We start from the raw sequence: 21,953 nt of genomic DNA, 5'->3' as shown, positions 1-21,953 counted from the left end.
TTTCTGCCTTCAGTTTTGGCTGGCCTTGGTTTTCTTACCCCTGCTGATCGAAGGGCTTTAGTGAACTATGGTATTGTGCTATGGTTCTTACTGGAAATTCCCGCTGGATATGTGTCTGCCAAAATGTACAAGAGTAAGCATCACTACTATTATTACTCTGGGAAGTTAGTGGGTTAAATGTAGAAATTAAAAGAACTTAAAAAGATTAGAAAATGTTACAAAGAATTTTAGCCACCATACACAATTGTAATTCTGTACTGATTACACTATAGTACAATTGTAATGTACTGATTATACTACAGTACTTTTATATTTAATTTTAATTTTTCGAGACAGGGTTTCTCTGAGTATCCCTGGTTGTCCTGGAACTCACTATGTAGACAAACAAGGCTGGCCTCGAACTCACAGAGATCCACCTGCCTCTGCCTCTTGAGTGCTGGGATTAAAGACGTGCACCACCACCACCACCACCACCACCAGGCTACACTACAGTATTTGTAAAATGGTCTAAATCAAGGCATTTCAGTAACTATATTGTTTTTTTTTTTTTACTTCCTCAGCATTTAGGGGTGGAAAGTGGAAGACTCATTTTTTGCTGACAACGTTGCTGTTTCCTGGGTTGGTATCTCATATTCTCTTCTCTGTATACAATTAGGTTCTTTCTTAGGTTTCATCTTGGAAAAAAATGTATGCTATAATGACTAGTAGGAAGGGGTTGAATGACTGCTACACTTTTATATAGCTATAGTATTCCCTTACTTTTGTGTTTTCATTCTTTCTGTCTTTTACTTTTTAACTCTAGTACAAAGAGATGGCAATTGTACTGTTCATGTCCCATTTTAATATTGGTTTTTGAAGCAGAGTCTGTCAATGCTTATCATAGTTAAGAATCTTGCATTACACTTCACAGTGCAGTGACAATTCATACATGTCATTTGGTTATTCTCCTTGTTGCTGCCTTCAGTGACTATTTTTTTCTGTCTCTCCTCACCACTGCAGCACCATTAGTGACAGATGTAGGTACATTTGTAGTCAATATGGAGGTGGGGTTGCTGCTATGCAGTGGCTTTGAGAATCGTTCAGTTAGTCTCTTAATGACTTTGTGTGTGTGTGTGTGTGTGTGTGTGTGTGTGTGTAGTTGAGTGTTTCTTTATGTCTTAGCCAGTTCTCTTCTCACAGTTCTTCACTGATAAACTTGGAGATTGCTTAGGATTTTACCTCCATATTTCATGAAGATTTTGCTTATTTTGGGCTGCCACAATAAAATACCATAAGCAGGATAACTTGAAAAACAGAGATGTACTTTTACCCAGTTCTGCAGGCAAATGAGTCTGAGAGTTCTAGCACAGTTGTGTGCTGTCTTCTTGGCTTTAAAGTAACCAGTTTTCCCCCAAGTCAGGGAGATTAGGAAGGAAGATTAGGGGAGGGGAGGGAAGGAGGGCTATTCTCTGAGAGCTCTTCTTTTTAAGATCATGGTGCTAATCTCCTGGGTCCCCACAGTCACAACCACATCTAAACCCAATTGTGTCTCAAAGCCATCTATAAACAGAAGGTTGGTGGTTACGACTTACTTAACATATCAATTTTAGAGAACACAATTCAGTGCACACCATGGTTTTTAATGCCATGGAAAAAATTCCTTGTTGTGTTTTTCAAAGGCGATCTTTTATTTGTAACGAAAATAGTATTGAACTGTGTCTTAATTGTATTATGATTCTATAATTCCTATTTACTTTAAAAGCATGCCTTTAAAGTTACAGGTATATTGCAACAGAAGAAGAGCTCCTATACTGAAACTAGTATAGAGCAGATAGGAGAGAAGTATCTTCTCACTAGTGGTAGAATGACAGCAAATACTGTAATAATGCTATGACTTAGTATAGTACCATAAACTTCAGTGATGCCTTCAGTAGATTTCATTTTCATCTATATGGATCTTGTTTCCTGTAAACTCAAGAGAAAATATTAACATCATTGCAACTTTAAATGTTATAAAATTGAACATCAGATCTATAATCCTCAGAATCTTTGACTGACTTAGATTAGCATAAATAATTGCTTCCACAATTCTCCTTGAACAGAGCCATCTGGTTTTCTGTATGCTCGAGCAAGCATAGGTGGTCTTTTCTGGGGTAAAGGGTTGAATGCATTTTATGTAGGAAAGACATGTCCTTGACAATTTTCTAGGTATATTTTGCTTTACATTCAAGACTCAGATTAATCTGAAACTGAATAGTTTTGGTAACAAAGTGCCAGTACAAATGCCCTTATATGTAATTTTAATCCTAGTGATAACACATGCACACACCAGTTTCTGGGGTCTGGTGAAATGGCTCAGCAGGTAGGGACGCTTGCTGCCAACCAAGCCTGACAACTTGAGTTTGAGCCCAGGAACCCACATGAGAGAGAACCAACTCCTACAAGTTGTTCTCTGACCTCCACGTGTGTGCTGTGGCATGTACATGCATGTCATGTATTCATCCATGCAAACACATATAAAAAATAAATACTTTAGGAAAAGAATCAGTCACTGTACCAGATAGTTATTTATTGATCTTTCCTCCTGTAGGATTTTTGTTGTTGTTACTGTTGTACCATATTTAGTAAGCACCTTGTATGAAATAAATAGAAAATGATCTTGAAATGCTGCTTTTGGGTAATTTAGAAACTAATGAATTGTTGAGATAGCAGAAGGGAATGAAAAGGTCTGTAAAATAGTGACTAGTAACAATTCTATTTGGTAGAAAGACCAGGAGTTACAGGAGTATGTATTAAACGTAGTGGAGGTAGAGTGGACGAAAAGGCTGCTCCAGTTTGGCACACCCAGAAAGGCTTTACAAAGGCAGTAACTCTTCAGCTATGATTTGAAGGATACTTTCCCGCTATTGTCATCCTTTCTGTTCCTTCTTATTTCTTTTACAGCCTGGCTCAATCAGTGGTTGTTCTTCTATTGGACATCTATTTTTACCTCTTCCTGAATCCATTTCAGATCTTCCTTTCTATTCCTAAGAAAACCATTTTCCTTCCTTCCTTCCTTCCCTCCCTCCTTCATTTTTTTCTTCCTTTTTCCGTCTTTTTCCCCTTTCCCCTCTCACTCCTAGTGCTATCCAGAACACTACACATATGCTAGGCATGTGAAGTGTCTATTCAAATCTTTACTTAGTTTTTAAACTTCATTACAAACGTGTGTGTGTGTGTGTGTGTGTGTGTGTGTGTGTGTGTGTGTGTGTATCTTTATTTGTTTGTTTATTGAGTGTGTTCAAGGGCAAGAGTATGGAAGCCAGAAGACAACAGGCAGGCACTAGTTCTGTCCTTCCATCATGTGAGTTCTGGAGATCAAACTCAGGCTACCAGACTTGAAAGCTAGTGCCTTTATCCATGAGCCATCTCCCAGGCCCAAATCTTCACTCATTTTTAATTGGTCCTTTTCTTTACTCCTTGCCTACAATCTTCCATTTTCAGTCCCTGTGGTAGTTAAAGTGGGTATGGCCCCCTATAGACTCATGTGTTTGAATGCTTGGACCATAGGGAGTGGCACTATTAGGTAGTGTGGCCTTGTTGGAGTAGGTGTGACCTTGTTGGAGGAAGTGTGTTACTTTGGAAGACGGCTTTGAGGTCTCATGCTCAAGCTACACCCAGTGTGAGACAGAGGTGCTTATGTTGCCTGTGGATCAAGATGCAGAACTTTAGCAACTTCTCTAGCACTATGTCTGCCTGCACATGGCCATGTTTCCTGCTATGATGGTAATGGATTGAAACTCTGAACTGTGAGCCACTCCAATGAAGTGTTGTCCTTTATAAGAGTTGCCTTGCTGTGTTGTCTCTTCACGGCAATAGAAACCCTAACTAAGACAGTCCCCTAATGTATGTGCCATCATGCCATACTAGTTTCTTTTATTTTCTCTTTTCTGTTACTTACTTTTTTTCTTGAGGTAAGGTCTCTTGTCACCCAGGCTAGCCTTGAACTTGTCATGTATCCAAGGATAACCTTGAATTTCTTACCCTTCTGCCTCCACTTCCCAAGTGCTAGGATTACAGGTACTCACCACTGCACTGGGCTTTATGCAGTGCTGTCAATCATAAGGGTTTTCATGCTTGCTAATAATTGAGATCCATGCCCAGTCCTACTGTGTTTCCTTCTTGTCAAAATTTGAGAAGTTTTATGTATACAAGTACTTCCTCTGACATAGAATTTACAACTGTTTCTTGTAGTGCTTGTCTGTTGTATAGCAAAAGGTGTGAAAGAGGGTGTGTCCTGTTTTGTTTTGTATGAATTGTAATACTTTTATTTTGTTGCAGCACTGGGGATTAAAACCAAAGCCTTGCACTTGCAAAGCAGGTACTTTCCCCAGGCTGATATGAATTTTGTTTTGTTTTGTGGAGACAGAGTCTCATGGCTAGGTGGCCCTTGCTGGGCTGGAACTTGCTCTGTGTGTCAGATTGGCCTCATGTTTGTAGCAACCCCTGCACTGTGCACTGAGATTTGAAGCACCACACCCAGATTTTTCCTTCTTTCTAGAGTTTGAAATTTTACCGCTTCTTTTGCATTATCATCATTGATTTTTAAAAATGTTTTTGTTTTTTGCTTGTTTTTGAGACAAGATCTTGCTATGCTACCCTGGCCAGGCTCAAAGTTGAGTCAGTCTTCCTGTCTCAGTTTTCCATGTACTGAAATTACATGCGTGCATCACCACACTGGGCATCTTTTTTTCTGACTATTCCTTTAAAATATGGCTTGTTGTGGACAGAGAGGTGTATTACTGACACAGAAATTGCTTAGCATGTATATTTTGTTACTTTTATGTTGTTGTCATAAAACAGCACGAACAAGGCAACTTATGGAAAGGACAGGGTTTTGTTTGGCTTTGTTTGTTTTGTTTTTGCTTATGGTCCCCATGGGAGACTCCACAGTGATAAGGAGGATGGAAATAAGTGCCTGTAACAGGACTCTGAGAGTTCACGTCTTTAACCCAAAGCACAAAAGCAGAGAGAGAACAAAGTGGAAGTGGTCTAAGGCAATAAATTCTCAAAGCCCTCTTCAGTGACATGCATTCTAGCAAGGCCATACCTCTTAAAAGTGCTATAACATCCCCAGACATCACCAACAACTGGGAACCAAGTGTGGAAACACCTTATCCTACAGGGTACAGTTCTCTCTCACACACACCAAAACCTTTTGTCTGTGTCTCATGAGTTAAGATATTAATGAGCTAACTGCATATTCTGTTTTTGATGGATAGTGTCATTTCTTTTAAGTTTACTTTCCCATTTTGAGAGTTGTTTTTAGCTTGTATTTTTCATGTCTTCTTCAAAGGCCTGACAACTGCTGATATTTATGTATATGTATGTGTGAGAACATTTAGGCATAGTGGTGCATGCCACAATCCCAGCACTTGGGCAGCTGAGGCAGGAGGGTCACCCCACATTTGAGACCAGCATAATCTATTATAAGGAGTACTAGTCCAGGCTGAGCTATATAAGGAGACCCAGATAAGTGTGTGGGAATAAAACAATAAACACTATCAATATGCAGAGACATATGGAGACTCAGAGCCTCACTGTAGGTTGACTAGACACTCTAGTTTTTGTTTTGTCTTTACTCTGTGTGCGTGCGTGCGTGCGTGCATGCGTGCGTGCGTGTGTGTGTGTGTGTGTGTGTGTGTGTGTGTGTGTGTGTGTGTGTGTGTGTTATATGCATGTGTAGAGACCAGAGGTCATTGAGTATCTTGCTTCTATCACTCTCTACTTTACTCTTTTCTCTTTTTTTTCTGGAAACCTCTTAGGATATTATCTTTAGGGTTTAAATGTTTGTCTGTTCATTTTGCCAAGAGATGTATTTTCCAGTCTCTGTCTGGGGAGAATGTTAGCCTTATAAGAGGTATGTGGGAGAGAAAAAAGGGTGCTTAAACCTGCAAAATTTAGTGTGCATTTGGCTGCTTAAATATTTCTGAGTATAGTAGTCAGTTCCTTTGCCATGCCTTGTGTTCTCTAGCCCAGAGAAGAAGCCTCCAGATATCTTCTGTGAGGGAGGAGGTGATAGAAATATCTACTTCTCAAAAGCTTTTACAAAATTCTCTTCCTTCAGTCATTTCCCACCTCTTCCCATTCCTCATAGAAAACCCGCTGTTATCGGTTTCTGACCCTTTCATGGGCTCCATAGTGTGAACTGTTTGTTCTCACATTTCCTACTGCCTGCATGGCTTCTCGCAGCTTTTTTTTTTTCCATTACCTGCTTTCCTGTTCTTTTTACCTGTGTAGATTTTTAAAATTTCATTCTACATGTATGTCTGTGTGCCTGTATGTTGGCGTGCACATGTGAATGCTGGTGTCTGCACCAGCTGGAAGAGAGTGTCAGATTGAAAGAAACTGCTGTTCTAGGTAGTTGTGAGCTGCCGGATGGATACGGAAGATGGGAACCAAAGTTGGATCCTCTTGAAGAGCAAGAACCACTCCCTTTTTCTGTTCTATTTTTACATTTTTTATTTCTTTCATTTTAAAATGATTTGTGGTTGCATGTATATGCATATGAGTACATGCACACACCACACACCTGTGTAAATGATGTGTGCATGAGTGTGTGTGTGTGTGTGTGTGTGTGTGTGTGTGTGTGTGTGTAAGTGTGGGTATGCTTGTGGCACAGCGTGAGTGTGGTGAGAAGAAAACTTTTGGGAGTTACTTCTCTCTTTTCAGGGTGGGATCCAGGGAATGAACTTGGGGCATCAGGTTTGTGCAGCAGCCGCTTTTCTTGGAGGAGCTATGCTATTGGCCCTTTATTTTTACCTTGACTTTCCTAGTGCTCACTCTATACAGACAGGTTTGTTTGGAGCTCCTTACCGTTAGTGAAGCAGAGTCTCACTTTGTAGCCCTGGCTGGCACAGAATTAGCTATGTGAACCAGGTTGGCCTCAAGCTTGAAAATGCCTTCATGTCTCTGCCTCCCAACTGGTGGGCTTGCAGGAAGCACTATTAACTGCTAAGCATCTGTGCATTCCCCAAATGAATGACTTAAAATTTCTATCTTGTGTCTATCAAGAATTCCATGTTTGGATACAGTGGATTTCGATGATATCCATTGTACCCATGCATGGAATTCCTCCTTCCGACTTCTTCCATCTTTCCCTTATCACCCTCCCAAAGTCATACCTCCTCTTTTTCTTTATAACCCATTGATTCCAGTTAGTGTTGACTGTGTATGTGTCTGAGTGTAGGGTCATGTATGGGAGCATGCGCAGAATTTAGGCCCAAGAAGTACCCCTGAAAAGTCAATATACCACACAATGCTACTTATACATCACAAACAAAACACCACCACAGTTGCATCATTGTGTTGATTGTTTCTTTTACTATGCAAAAGAGTTTTAATTTCATGTAGTCCATTTATCAAATATTGTTACTGTTTAACTCTAGATATTATGCTATTAAAAGTCTAGAAATAATAAGGTTGACATAGGAGGAAATTTTCAGTATGCAAAAACATGATGCTGCAGAATAGTTATCGATTTGTTAAGCCTCATACTAACATTCTAGAGCATACTTCCTAAAGGCAAATTGTTGAGATGGTTTGAGTTTGTCTAAGAAGGGAGGTTGTGATTTGTCACGTGAGGAGTAGTTTTCTGGCTAAGGAATGATAACAGTTGAAATGAATCTCAAAAGTAGAGAATTTGGCAAAGGGATATTATGGCTAAACAAATCCATTAGAGCAGCAAGGTATTAAAAGTGTTTTGAGGGGTGTGGTTGAATCATGGAAAACCAGGCTTCCTTATAAGTTACAAAACATTTTAAAGCCATGAAGCAGAGGTTTTGTTATTGTTTGGAAGAAATTGAAGCTGTATTTCCAGTAGTGTGAAAATATTTCAAGAGTAGAATAGATATACCTACTGAAAACAGTGTATCTTAAATACACGTATGTGGGGAGGTGAAGTACAAATTGTAAAATGAAAGAACCAGTAGTGGACATTGGTTTTAAAATGACCAAGTGACTTACAATTGAAGAAGAGAAAGTGTCCAGTGCAGTGTTCCCGAATAAGGTATTGAAAAGACATAACAAATAGGAAGGTAACATTAGAATTCTAATTTTGGGATGGACCTTGAGAGAACTTAAAATGGAAGAGTTATTTCCTGAAAAGTAGAAGCAACGTTTAACCAGCCATGTATTATGGGGTGGCTGTTAATACGTTCCCTCTCTCTGGTGATAGATGTGAGTGCTGGGAGAGTTCAGGCATAGTTACCTTGTGATAGAGATGTTTTCAAAGGCTAGTCAAAGGTGGACATTTATTTCAAACAAGGTCCATAGAAAGAGCCCATTAATGAGCCTGGCATGGTGGCACATGCTTTTAATACCAGCACTCTGGCTTACTCATCTAATGTTTTGTATGTGGTATTGTCCTCTTGTTATGTTCTTTGCTGTTCTGTTGTGCTGCTTTTAAGACATTTTATCAGATCTATCTCTCAACCGTTTTATTGAGGTTTTAATTCCTCTTGTCATATTTTTAACTCCCAAGAGCGCTTTTATTACCTCAAAAGTCCTTAAAAGTTTCTCTTCTTGTTTTATGGTTGTAATATCTCTGCTAATTGCTCCAAGGATGCCTTATGATAGATTTTAAAAGTCAGTCTCCTGAGTTTGAAGGCTTCTTTCTGAGAGTAGACAGTCTTCTGCTGAGGTAGCGGAAGGGAAGTTACGGGGCTGTGACTGGTGGGAATGAGAATTTGGGGCTTCTTAGGCTAACTTTCATAGGTCTCCTTTTTATGCATGCTTACAGATGGACTTGTCCTCTGAACATTCCTTCACCTTTTTGGAACTCTCGATATAAATTCAGTTGCCTCTCAGCTTCCTTGCTGTGAGGTCGGAAGGCAGCTTTCTCAGATGTGTTAACTTAGTTACTATCTATCCAGTCATTATCTAAAGTTAAAATTTGTTCCAAAGTTTTTCTTCCCTATATCATCAAAACTTTTGCAATTGTGGCCTCTTATAATCACCTTTACTATAATTTTATCAGGGTTTTGAAACAGAAGCAGATCCAAATGCATGAGTTCAATATGCTGTCTTTAGTCAGACTCCTGTTATATATTTTATGACAATTCCTTTTATGTTTTAACTATCACATAATACAGACTCTTTCTAGTTTTGGCTCCTTTCTATTGTCATTTTTCCCCATAGGTTGACCCCCCAGAGAAATTGCATTTAATTATAACAAATTAGAGTTTAAATCTCTTCAGCTCATTTTTATTTTTATTTTTTATTTTGAGCAGGGACAACATAGATTAAGGAGAAGTAAGAAACAACTCTTGAAAATAGGAGGATGTTTACACTGAATTAATATGTCTCTAATTCATCCTTGATTTTGATGGAATAAAGTCTGTTTTCCTTAACATTCAGGGACTTCCATAAGTTAGTCTCTGTCTATGTTTTTCCAACTTTGTATTTTAGGTATTCTAAAACAATCATATCATTCCCACACTGACACTTTTATCAGTACACAAATTTATCTGAAACAAGTAGGGATACAATTAGTATTGCCCAGTAATGTAGCTACTTCATTTAGCTGTTCTGTTGATTTTGAGTGCATCATATAGCCTATTTCAGTCTAGGTTCCAAAAATCTGTTTTTCCATATATTGTTTCTTCATTGGGCTCATTATATTGTATATTGGTATATTAATCCATACCTTACTTAATTTCTGCTAGATTTTGAAGATGTAAAGATGAGAGGATTTGTAAATTATATCCTATAACAAATTGCTGTTACATGATATCATGTTTAAGTCTCAGCTCAAGGATCAATTTGTGCACTGTGATATAATATGTTTCTAGGGTTTAACATTGTAACGAATTATTCTCACCAAAAGAACATGCTGGCATTTGCATTAAATATATTTATGATATTTTCCTGGAAGTATATTGTCTAATGATATTCTCCATCCCCTTCCTCAGAATTGTCTTCACGGATATCTTTATTATGAATCTAAGTCTTTGGATGGAAGGTTCATCAGCTGCCATATCCTTTGATTCATTAGCAACCATTTTTACACTTTGCTTTGGAGTTTCAACACCATTAACATTTTTGGGAGTGTTCTTTGGGAAAAGGGACAAGGTAAACTTCCAGAATACTGGAAATCTTACTGTGTATATACTATATATAAAATGCAAAATGCCACTGAAACATTATAATCATTTTTGAATTGAAGTTATAAAAATAAGTAAGTAAAAGACAGTGACATTTTAAAAGATACTATTTAATATACTTCTCACACCATAGGGTATTTGCATTTCTTTTTATCGCTGATGGACAAAATAAAATGGGCATAGTATATAAAAAGCCTATGTCAACTTTCTTGGAAATTAAATGTTTCTATAGTGGGAGAAGAGAGCAAAGATACAATTGGCAAATGGGATGTTCAGTTACAGATTTGAAGTTAGCCTAATTCTATGTATAGGAGAAAAGAAACAGATGCCCCCAAAAGACTAGATGTGACTATTCTGCAAGAGGACTGTACAAAACTAGTTTGAGATGGCAGGGGGAAAATAAAACAAACAAACAACAGAAAACCCAATGGAATGGGAAATGGAGTTCTATAGAAAGGAGGAAAAAGAAAAAATGAGCAATATTGACAAATTCATTGATGAATTTATTTAAAAGATCAAATTTTTGGTAAATTTGGAGGGAGCTTTTAAACACATCTATTCATATTAGAATAGTCACAAACAAATCTTGTTATAGATCTCCTTTGGAATGTATTTGGGAAGGTAAATGCCCAGGTCTGCAGATCAGTTGATAGAGTGCTTGGCTACCATGCAGGAAGTCCTGGGTTCAATTCCTCGAGAAAATGGGGTTTGATGGCACCATTCCTGTGTGTAAATCACCACACTTGACCTCGATTGATAATATTCTTATATTAAATAAAATAGACTCTTAAAGTTATTTTACCTGTTACTTTTTATACTTTTATTAAAAAACTACTAAAAATTTACTCTAACTACTACAAATTATATATGTTGGTGTGTGTGTGTGTGTGTGTGTGTGTGTGTGTGTGTGTGTGTGTGTGTATGTGTGTGTGTATAAAATATTCCTGTTTACATCATACCTTTATTGCATGGTTGTGATCTAGTCCTAGCCCACATGACATTTATGTGTTATTCAGATTCAGGATTCTGTATTGAATTGTCATTATGACTGTGGATTTGTTTCATTCAATCCTGTTGTTGCTTCATGCATTTTTATTTTTATTTTAGTTTCAGTTTCCGGTTCGTGCATACCAGACTCGTCGTGTGAGGACTCAAAGGAGATTCTTTACAAAACCAACCATTACCATTATACTTGGCAGTCTTTTACCATTTGGCTGTATGTTTTTACAACTTTCTTACATTCTAAACCGTATTTGGTGAGTATCACATCTCAATAAACTCAAGTGTAGTTTAATACACAATAATAGTGCATATTTATACAGTGACAGTTCAGTAATAGTATAATAGTTCAGTACTTGTATGTAATGTTCAAAGATAAAATCAAAGACTATGGATAATGGGTACCAAAATTAAATTAAATTAAAAGTAAGTTCTAATGTTCTACAGCACAGTAAAATGGCTTTAGTTTATAGCAATATACATATTTTATAAAAACGAGAAAGTTTATGTTGGTAGGATTGAACATAGGACTTTATTCATGCCAAGTAAGATTGTTGACACTAGCCGGGTGGTGTCACACGCCTTTGATCCCGGCACTTGGGAGACAGAGGCAGGCAGATTTCTGTAAGTTTAAGACCAGCCTGGTCTACAAGAGCTAGTTAGTTCCAGGACAAGCTCCAAAGCTACAGAGAGAAACCCTGACTCAACCCCCCCAAAACAAACAAACAAACAAACAAACAAACAAACCATGACTCTAATAGAATTCTTTATAAAGACTTATTTAAAAAATTAATAACCAGGGGTGGGGGCTGTAATGGTGGCTCGGCAGCTAAGAGTACTTGCTGCTCTTCAAGAGGATCTAATTCAGTTCCCAGTACCTATGTCAGGTTATAGTGGGCAATTACCAATACGGAGTCAGGTAAAAATATAAGGGTATTTAATAGGGAAAAGCCTTACTTACAGAGCGACCTAGCCAGCCTGTAGCGACCTGTAGGCGTGGCTACAGCTTCCCCTACATCAGGTGACTCACAACTTCCTGTAACTCCACGTTCTGTAGATCTGACACACACATTTATAACCTTTGTGGGCACACACACACACACACACACACACACACACACACACACACACACACACAGAGAGAGAGAGAGAGAGAGAGAGAGAGAGAGAGAGAGAGAGCATATACTTAAACAGATATCCACATAAATAAAATATAATAGAGGCCACTGAGATTGTTCAGTATGTGTGTGGGTATTGCTGCCATGATTGACCACCTGAGTTTGATCTATGGACTCCTACAAATAATCCTATGACCTCCACACATGTGCAGTGCCATGCATACACCCACACACATAGACACACACAAAATAGGTTAAAATTTAAAAATTAACCTCTTGGTAAGCTGTTGTACATGACTCAGAGAAGCATGTCTGTAACTGAACCTTGTGGGAGGTCAGGGGTATGGAAACCCTAGGGTGGGAGGTACATAAATAAAGAAAGGAGAAATGTGATTTGTATGTCTTCATCTTTGCTTTCCAAAGGAGTATTTATTTAGAGTTCCTCTGCTAAAATTGATATGAAGACTATGGGTTTTATTGGCTTCTGGGTTTTCATGTGTACTGACATAGTACATAGTCCTTTTCTGTTTTCTTCCTGTCAGTTATTAGTTCTTGTGTCAGAATGCCTGCTTCTTTATACAGTTTTATTTGCTACTTTTGATCTGTTGTGATGTAAGAATTATAATAATGTGGTTGTTGTATTATTTGCAAACTAAGTAATTGTGCTTTCTGTTTAAAAGTGTGATAGCTGGAGCTGGGGTGTAGCTTAGTAGTAGAGTGCTTGCTTAGGATGCACAAGGCCCTGGATTCTATACTCAACACTGCAAAGAAGGAAAGTCATCCTTGTGTGATGACAAATGCCTGCAACCCCTGCCATTCCAGCGATTGGTGAGGCTGAGGCAGGAAGAGCTTGGGACCAGTCCAGCCTGGGCTACATATAGCAACTAGTTCTGTAGGAACTCACAGAGATCCGCCTGCCTCTGCCTCCTGAGTGCTGGGATTAAAGGCGTGTGCCACCACAAGGGCTTAGCCCCTTTCTTACTTTCTGGTTCTTAGCTGTCGTATTACTATGGAGAAGTTTGGAGATGGACAAAGGCAATAAGAAGTAAAAAGCCAGTGCTGGAGTGACAATGGTTGAGGTTGCTTACTCTTCCAGAGGTCCTGGATTTTGTTTCCAGCACCCACATCAGACAGCTTTTAGTTCCAGCTCCACGCTTGTGCGCGCACACACACACACACACACACACACACACACACACACACACACACACACACACACACAATTTTTTTTAAAAAAATTAGCTTTAAAAAAGAAGTAAAATAAAGTAGCTGTGCTGTTTTTTATAATAACTTTTTTAACCGAAGTTGTCTTTCAAACAAATCTGTCCTGGAACTGAATCTGTATACCAGCTGTAGACCATGCTGGCCCGGAACTCAGAGGTCCTCCTATCTCTGCCTCCCAAGAGCTGGGATCAAAGGTGTATGCCACCATGCCTGGCTCAAACAATTTTTTTTTTTGGTTTTTCGAGACAGGCTTTCTCTGTGTAGCTTTGGAGGTTGTCCTGGAAGTAGCTCTGTAGACCAGGCTGGCCTCGAACTCACAGGGATCTGCCTGCCTCTGCCTCCTGAGTGCTGGGATTAAAGGTGTGCGCCACCAATACCCGGCTCAAACAAATCTTTTAAGTCCTCAAAACTTGGATTTAGTCAAGTGATTCTAAGGACTTACTTTTGAGTTAGTATTGTGACGAATGGGTTTGAAAGGGAAACAGTAAAATCTGAGGCAGGCAGATTGCATATATGGTTCGCTGCCTGCTTAACATGTCCAAGGCCCTAGGGTCAACTTCAGAGAAAAAATCCATCAAAGAAGGTGTCAAAATAAAAATCAGTATTTTGTATATTGAAAAAGTAGTGTGTGCAACTCGTACAAGTTTGTTATAGAACATTTCTCCCTAACCCTGCTCCTTATCCTCACACCCAAATATATAGTTCATATTATACTTCAAATGAAGTATTTATTAATTTAATGTTTTTTTCAGTATTTTCAGCTTTAGAAATTAATCCTAGTGAATGAATTTCATTATACTGGGGACTGGAACTCGGGCTTTATGTGCTCAAAGCAGGAGCTCCATCCCTGATTTTTATCCATAGCCCTCTTTTGTTTCCTTTTTACTTTTGAGTCAGCCTCACCAAGTTATATAAACTGCTCTTGAATTTGCCATCCTCCTGTCTTAGCTTCCTGAGACATTGAGATTCCAGGCATGTTCCATGATGCTTGGCTGCAGGGGGGCTTTTAAAAATGTAATCAGCTCAGCTTTATAATAACGAAGGGGGTCATTTATTTCTTTTAGTTTGCTCTAAATACAACCCACATACATATTTTTAAAAGATGCATGTTTTCACTGGGGGTCTCCCCAGCATGATCTTGACACCCCACCCCTGATCATATAATCCCTCCTCCTTCTCTTCCACTGAACTCACATAGCTCGGCCCAGTGCTTGGCTGTGGATCTCTGCATCTGTTTCCAATAGTTACCAGGTGATGATTCTATGATGACAATTAAGGTAGTCGCCAATCTGATTACAAGGGAAAGCAAGTTTAGGCACCCTCTCCACTATGTAGGAGGAGCTTTGTTGACTCCCATGGGAAGCCTTACCCTTCCTGAGGAGTGGATGAGGGGGAATAGAAAGGAGGTGGGGGGAAATGGAAGGAGATGAGAGAGAGGAAACTGTTTGGTATGTAAAATAATTTAAAATTTTAATAAAAAGATGCATGTTTGAAAGATTAGTTAATAGAATTTTCTCTGCCACACTGAAGATATAGTTGGAGAGGCATCTTTAGAGCTTCAAGAGCAAAGGCATATTTGAGTGTCGTTTTCTGGAATATAATGTATTTAGTGGTATTTATGGCATTTACAAATCTTTCATTTCTAAAATGACAGTTTAATAAAATGTGTATAGAGATAATGATGAGTCCCAAGTGAGAACTTAGTTATGTAAACAGATAAACATGGGTAATAAGTGGCTGTACTTGTATCTAGAGAAGATGAGGCTCAAATATAAAACTATGTTAGCAAGAGATTTCTTTCACACTATATGGATGGATGGAAGATTGGAATAAAGATTTAAAGACTGGGCAGCCATGGCAGTGCAGACCTTTAATCCTAGCGCTTGGGAGGCAGAAGCAGGTGGATTTCTGTGATCAAGTCCACATAGTAAGTTCCAGGACAGCCAGAGTTATGTAGATAGACCATATTTCAAAGAGGGGGAAGAAGGGGAGGGGGATAGGAGGAGAGAGAGAAGAAAAAATCAGAGAATTGTGTGATAGTCTTTTGTATATATTTGGACTAATCTTTTTCTATGTAATGTAAAAATGTAATGTAATTTTAAAACTTGTGCTTTTTTTAGGTCTCCTCATATGTATTACCTGTTTGCCTTTCTTTTCCTGATTTTCTTAATTCTTATGATTTCCTGTTCTGAGGTTACGGTTCTGCTGTGCTATTTTCGACTGTCTGTTGAGGTAAAGACATAGATATTAATGCTACTTAATTATTCTAAACTTACATTATTGGAATCAGAGTATGTGCTCAAAAGGGTATTGAAGTAAATAGTAACTTCATGATTTTTACTGCTTGGAATAAGTTTTATATTATGCTTTCCTAGTGATATATTTTGACTTTGATGTAGCTACCGAGTGTTACTTTTGATGCAAGATTTAAAAAGGAAGCAATTTCTCTTTGAGTGGTTACTATAATTTCTGCTTGTTATTCAGTCAATATTGAAAAATATGTCAGTGGGGGGCCGGTTTGAGTTTATAAATATGATGGTAGGTGACTAATTTGAGCTTAGACATGTAAAAGACCTAGTGATTTAAAAATATAATTAAAGGTTTCTTTGCAGTATCCTCCAGGATTGTATTTTGTGGGATTGAGGTCCCTGCTGCAGGTCCTTTTCTTCTAACATATTATCACAAATAGTACTTTTTATTTCATCCTCATTTTTTTCTCCTTGATATCACTTGAATGACTGGTAATGTAGTAAATAGTTGTTTGTTTTCTGTCTCTCTTTTAAAAATGATTTATCCTATTTATTTATTTATTTATTTATTTATTCATTCGTGTGTGTGTGTGTGTGTGTGTGTGTATGTGTGTGTGTGTATGCGCGCGCACACACATGTGCGCACAAACATGTGTGCACCACCTTTTAATTGCTAAGCTATCTCTTAAATCTCACATTGTTTCAGGGTTAGCACTAGGGAAAGATAGGTTAAATCTCATAAGTCATCATATTGTAATTAAATGTCATTATCTGATGGTGGCAATGAAGAGTTAACAGAATGATTATAATATTTGTTGCTTTGCAACATTTTGTTCTGGAGCTATAGGTATAAATATATAATTAAATATGCATTATACTTAGCTACTGATAAATTCTCTGGTGGATTTTATCATAAAGAGAATGTGTAACAATCATTAATGAGTCCAAAGAAGCAAGCATATCATGGGTATATTTTTTTTGCTTAGAAAATATTTGGGACTTCTTAAACATCAGATATTAACCAGAAGATCTTATGGTACCAAGCATCAATATGCATGTGACTAGAGTTTATCACAGAGTAAAGACACACATCACAGTGAGCAAAGGAAAACAGCACAGTCCATGGGGCATGGCAAGACTAGGCTGCATGTTGACCTCAGTCATGTCTACCATAGATCCTGGATTTAGCCAGTGAAAGGAAATCCCATTAGCTATAAGGTCCATCTTAAATTTATATAGTATTTTTTCTTGTACCTGACCTAAAGAATCACTAGGCATAGGATAGCATTTTTTCAATAATAAGTTTTTTTATGAACTTTTCCTATATCTTTAATTTTTTAGATTATAATCTATTTACAACATTTCTTCTTTCCCTTTCCTTTGTGAATACACTCCCATATACCCTTCCTTGTTTCTTTTAAATTTGTAGTCTCTTTCTAAAATTGTTTTTGCATGCATATAGATATATACATATAAATCCTTAAATGTAATATTCTCAGTTTGTATAACGTTACTTGGATATATGTTTTCAGAGCTAACCATTTAGTATGAAATAACCAGTTGGCACACTCTTCCTGAGGAGTTCTTAGTGTTCCTTAGTTGTCTTTGTGTAGGGTTGAGGCCTGATGGGCTCCCCTCCCCCATCCACTTTGGTATGTCTATGAAACTTCTTTTTGCAACAGATGGAGAGCACTGCAGCAAATCACACCAATAAAAATGCAGCGTTGTGGAGCCCAGTCCTAATAGATACATCTATAAAACACTTTTGTACCTAAGGCTCAGCAAACACTGGGGAAGAGGGGGACAGAAAGATTGTAAGAGCCAAAGGAACAGGGTGTTTGCTGTCAGATTGTGTCTCCTAGGAATGTCAGAAGCTACACACATAAAGCCTCAGCAACACAACTGCCCAATCATGAACTTTTCCTATGTCTATATGATGTATTTGGTCATATTTATGGCGTGACTCTTCTGTGCCCCCCAATCCTATTGATACCCTTCTTCCCACTTTCACTGTCGTATCTTTTCTTTCTGCTAACCTATGGAGTATAGTTAGGGTTTCTGAGAGGAGCTTGGTTGAGGGGTTATTTATAGGAACATGGGTGATATACCAGTGGCTATACCACAGAAGAACGTACCTCTCCCTTTTCTAACAATAATTAAATTCATTTATATAGTTGGTGAGGGTGGGGCCTTGTGATCCCTTCCCTTCTGTGATAGAATGTTAGTCGCCCCAGTCTTGTACATGGCTGGTGCTGAGAATCACACTTTCTGAGAGTTCAAGAGTGCAGTGACCATGCTGTGCATAGTAGAACGCATTCTACAATACTCTGCTCCTTCCTCTGACTGTTATTTTTTGTTCTGCTCCCTATTCCCAAGTCCCCTGAGACTCAGAGGTGCTCATCCAGGCATCACATTAGGACTAAACAATATATATTCTTGCCACTACTATTGGTTGCCAACTAATATTAGATAGTCTTTTGGTCATAGGACATAGACAAATCAAACTGAAACTGACCTGGAACCTCCCTCCCTGTTGTCTGGTTCTTATAGTAGTGAAAGAGGATAAAGAGATTGTCAAAGGAGATTTGTCATCAGCAGTCTTATCATGTTATAATATCAAATAGCCAGGCAGGGCATATGCCATTGGTGCAATAGTGGCAAGTCTGTTACTGGATTTTGATTGGATTTGAGATATTCTAGACAGGAGGAAATTCCTGCCTAGTATAGTAAACTTAGTCAACATCCAGTTTGGTCAGATTCTCGGCCCTAGTGGGGAAAGCATTACCATTGTTTTCCTTAGTGGGCAAGATGTTCCTGACATATTTCCTTTGGAATATTTTTATTACAATTGATTGGTCCTACTGCCAGCTTTGGTCAGAGAGACTTAGTTTTTGCAGTAGATGGTGGCTAACACAGAGACTCCAAACTGGACAAAACATAACTCATGTTAGTAAAGGAAGCTGAGATGAATGCCTTCCAAGGCTGAGGCAGTCTTAAAATAGCATCCATGAATTGTAACTTGATGTTTAAGAGGGCATATATGCTATCCCTGAAAACAGAGTTTACAGTAGCTAGAGCATCTCAAACATGACATAATTATGTGTTTTGTTTAAATTGCTTATGAAGCTTCAACTTTGATTTATATTCTTACTATTTTTTATTTCATTATATGTATGGGTTTTTTGCCTGCATGTATGCCTGTGTACCATGTGTGTGCAGTTTCTGCAGAGGCGAGAAGAGGGCATCAGATTCTCTGGAACTGGAATGAGATAGAGTTGTGAGCCACCATGTGGGTGCTGGGAATCAAACCTGGATCCTCTGGAAGTTCTGCCAGTGCTCTTCACCACTGAATCATTTCTCTAGCCACTACCTTTTACTACTTTCAATTAATAATAGAGTTATAGAATCCATGTGTGTTATAAAAATAATTGCAGCCATGCAGTGGTGGCACATGTCTGTAATCCCAGCACCCTGGAGGCAGAGGCAGGTGGCTCTCTGTGAGTTTGAGGCCAGCCTGGTCTACAAAGCTACACAGAGAAACCCTGTCTCAAAAAAATGCTAGTCCATTTATAGTTAAGATTTCACCTACATAATATTATTTTTTCTGTTTTGTCAGGATTATGGTTGGTGGTGGAGAGCTTTTCTGACAAGCAGTTTTACGTCTACTTACATTCTGATGTATGCAATTCATTACTTCTTTACCAAACTTCATGTCATTGACATCGGAAGTATCTTTGTGTACTTTGGATACACATTGATCCTAGTGCTGGTTTTCTTCCTTTTCACCGGTAAGTGGAAACAGAATTAGGTAAGATATTTTAGATTCTCTGAAGAGTAAGACATTTGTAATCTAGCAGACATCAATTAATGATTAGAGGAAGGAATAGGGAACAAAGTCACCATTTCATTCATATGTTTTTGGCATCAAAGACTGTGAAGTCTAGGGAGCTGGATGTACCTTACATACTTCATTGTAAGATTTTTCCTTGTGGATATTTTTAATCAGCAGGGATGTGTTCTAAACCACAGAGTGAGTTCAATGTAATCAACTTTGAATAGATTTCAAGTATAAAACTTAACAGATTTAAATACCTTTTGGATTATTAAAGTTAGATTAACTAATTGGTCATATTAGCAATTTTATGTCAAGGACAAGATGCATATACATGTAAATGGTTAGTAAGTTGATGATTATTATTTTGGTTCAAATATGGTGGAGATATTTTTCATGCTTAGTGCTTGAATCAGGTAAAAAAATGAAATGTTTTATAAAATGGCTTAGTTGAAGATATAGTGAAGTTGTAGCAGCATTAGACCTTCTGAACACAAAAGCATGTTTTAGCTTGCCTCACTAAGTTTGCGTTTTAGTACCTTGGATCATATCATTTGTATAAGACAGATTAGAAAAGTTAAGTATTTTCTCAGAGTTAGCATTCAGGTTCAACAAACACATCAAATGAAAACTGGGAGCTGGGGAAGCAGGTCAGTGTCTAAAGTGTTTACTGTACAAGCAGAAGGACTTGAGTACAGGGTTAGTCCATTATCATCACTGCAGGGAACATGGTGACATGTGTCATGTGGGGGAAGTAGCTGAAGTCTTTACATTCTGATCCACAGGTAGCAGGGAGAGAGACAGGGGAGGAGAGAGAGAGAGAGAGAGAGAGAGAGAGAGAGAGAGAGAGAGAGAGAGAGAGAGAGAGACAGGGTCTGGCTGAAACCTCAAAGCCCACCCCCTAGTGGCACACTTACTGGAGGGAGGCCATTCTTCCTCCAACAAGGACACACCTCCTAATCCTTCTAGTTCTTTCAAAGAATTTCACTTCCTGCTGAATAAGCATTCAAATACATGAACCTATGGGACCATTCTTGTTCACTCTATCATAACACACATGGTTGTGTATACTGCACACATAGGTACACACACACAAATATGAACAATCCTTCAGAAAAAGGTAAACATTAGTTGATAAACTAGGCATCTTTATAGGTCTTTTTAAAATACACCTAAAAATTGGATTATTTTTGTTATACTGCTAGAATCATCTCCTCAGGAAAGACTCTTTAGGTCATCTACCATAACTTGCCTACCAGCAGTTCTATTTATGACAGAAGACCACAGCACTTTCATCATTGTATTCTAATTCAATTATGTGTGTTATTTCCTTTCACCTTTTCCCCCCTGAAGTATGCAAATAGGGCCAATGAGTGTAACTTAGTGGCAGAGCACTTGAGTAGCATGTTCAAGACCAACCCTGGTTTCAGTTCCCAGCAATGCAAGAAAAAAGCATTATGCATACGAATCATAAGTATACAGTTTGATGTGTTACAAAGGTCCTCCCCCATGTATCTAGGCTAAGAGAGTATCCCTTCATAGGGAATGGGCTCCAAAAAAGTCAGTTCACGCACTAAGGATAAACACTGGTTCCACTGCCAGCAGCCCCATAGACTCCTCAGGCCCCCTAACTGACACCCACGTTCAGGGGGCCTGGTTTGGTCCCATGCAGGTGTCCCAGCTATCAGTCTGGGATCCATGAGCTCCCACTTGCTCAGATCAGCTTTTCCTGTGGGTTTCCCCAGCATGGTCTTGACCCCTTTGTTCATCACTCCTCCTCCTCTGAAACTTGACTCCAGGAGTTCAGCTCAGTGCTTGACCAGCCTGACTTCCAATAGCAGATATCAATTTGTCTTAACTTTGATTGCAGAAGTATGGACATGCACACAGAACAAACTCTTTTATGTCTGGGTTCTTTAGCAGCTGCTTTCTTTCTCTCAATATTGCTTGTGAGACTGGTGATTATCAATGTCTGTAGATGGAGTCTGAGTTCCTCATATCTTTGCTTTGGATCACCTCATCCCTCCTCATGAGTTACTGCATTATATATTTATATAATGTTCAGTTAGATACATAGTAGTCTCCCCATATTCAGGTGATACCAGTCTAAGACCCCAGTTGAATGCCTGAAATCATATATAATACTGAATCATATATACATATTGTATACACAGTATTTTCTTATACCTACAGCTCTGTAATAATTTACAAATTTGGCACAATAAGAGATCAACAGTACTTGATAATAAAATAGAAAACTTAAAGCATTCACAGTAATAAGTTATGTTGCTATGGTGTCTCACTTTCTCCCTAAATATTTTTGTGCTATACTCTTTCTTTTTTGTGATGATGTAAGATGATGCAATGCCTACCTGATGAAGTGAAGGAAATTATGTAGCCATTTTGATAT

General features: G+C 38.4%; 1 protein-coding gene across 1 annotated transcript in view; it reads left to right on the top strand.

The window, feature by feature from the left end:
* Positions 1-21,953, top strand: part of LOC100766498 (transmembrane 9 superfamily member 2-like) — a 46,251-nt gene that overhangs the window by 21,701 nt on the left and 2,597 nt on the right. The window contains exons 9-14 of the mRNA XM_035450137.1: positions 14-133; positions 561-618; positions 9,930-10,089; positions 11,229-11,377; positions 15,583-15,694; positions 19,328-19,499. Of these exons, the coding sequence (XP_035306028.1) occupies positions 14-133; positions 561-618; positions 9,930-10,089; positions 11,229-11,377; positions 15,583-15,694; positions 19,328-19,499 (771 nt within the window). The remainder of the gene's footprint in view (positions 1-13; positions 134-560; positions 619-9,929; positions 10,090-11,228; positions 11,378-15,582; positions 15,695-19,327; positions 19,500-21,953) is intronic.

This window comes from Cricetulus griseus, chromosome X (genome assembly GCF_003668045.3).
Source record: "Cricetulus griseus strain 17A/GY chromosome X, alternate assembly CriGri-PICRH-1.0, whole genome shotgun sequence".
NCBI lineage: Eukaryota > Metazoa > Chordata > Mammalia > Rodentia > Cricetidae > Cricetulus > Cricetulus griseus.
The sequence above is the reverse complement of the archived record's forward strand: the minus strand, read 5'-3'. Positions and strand labels throughout refer to the sequence as shown.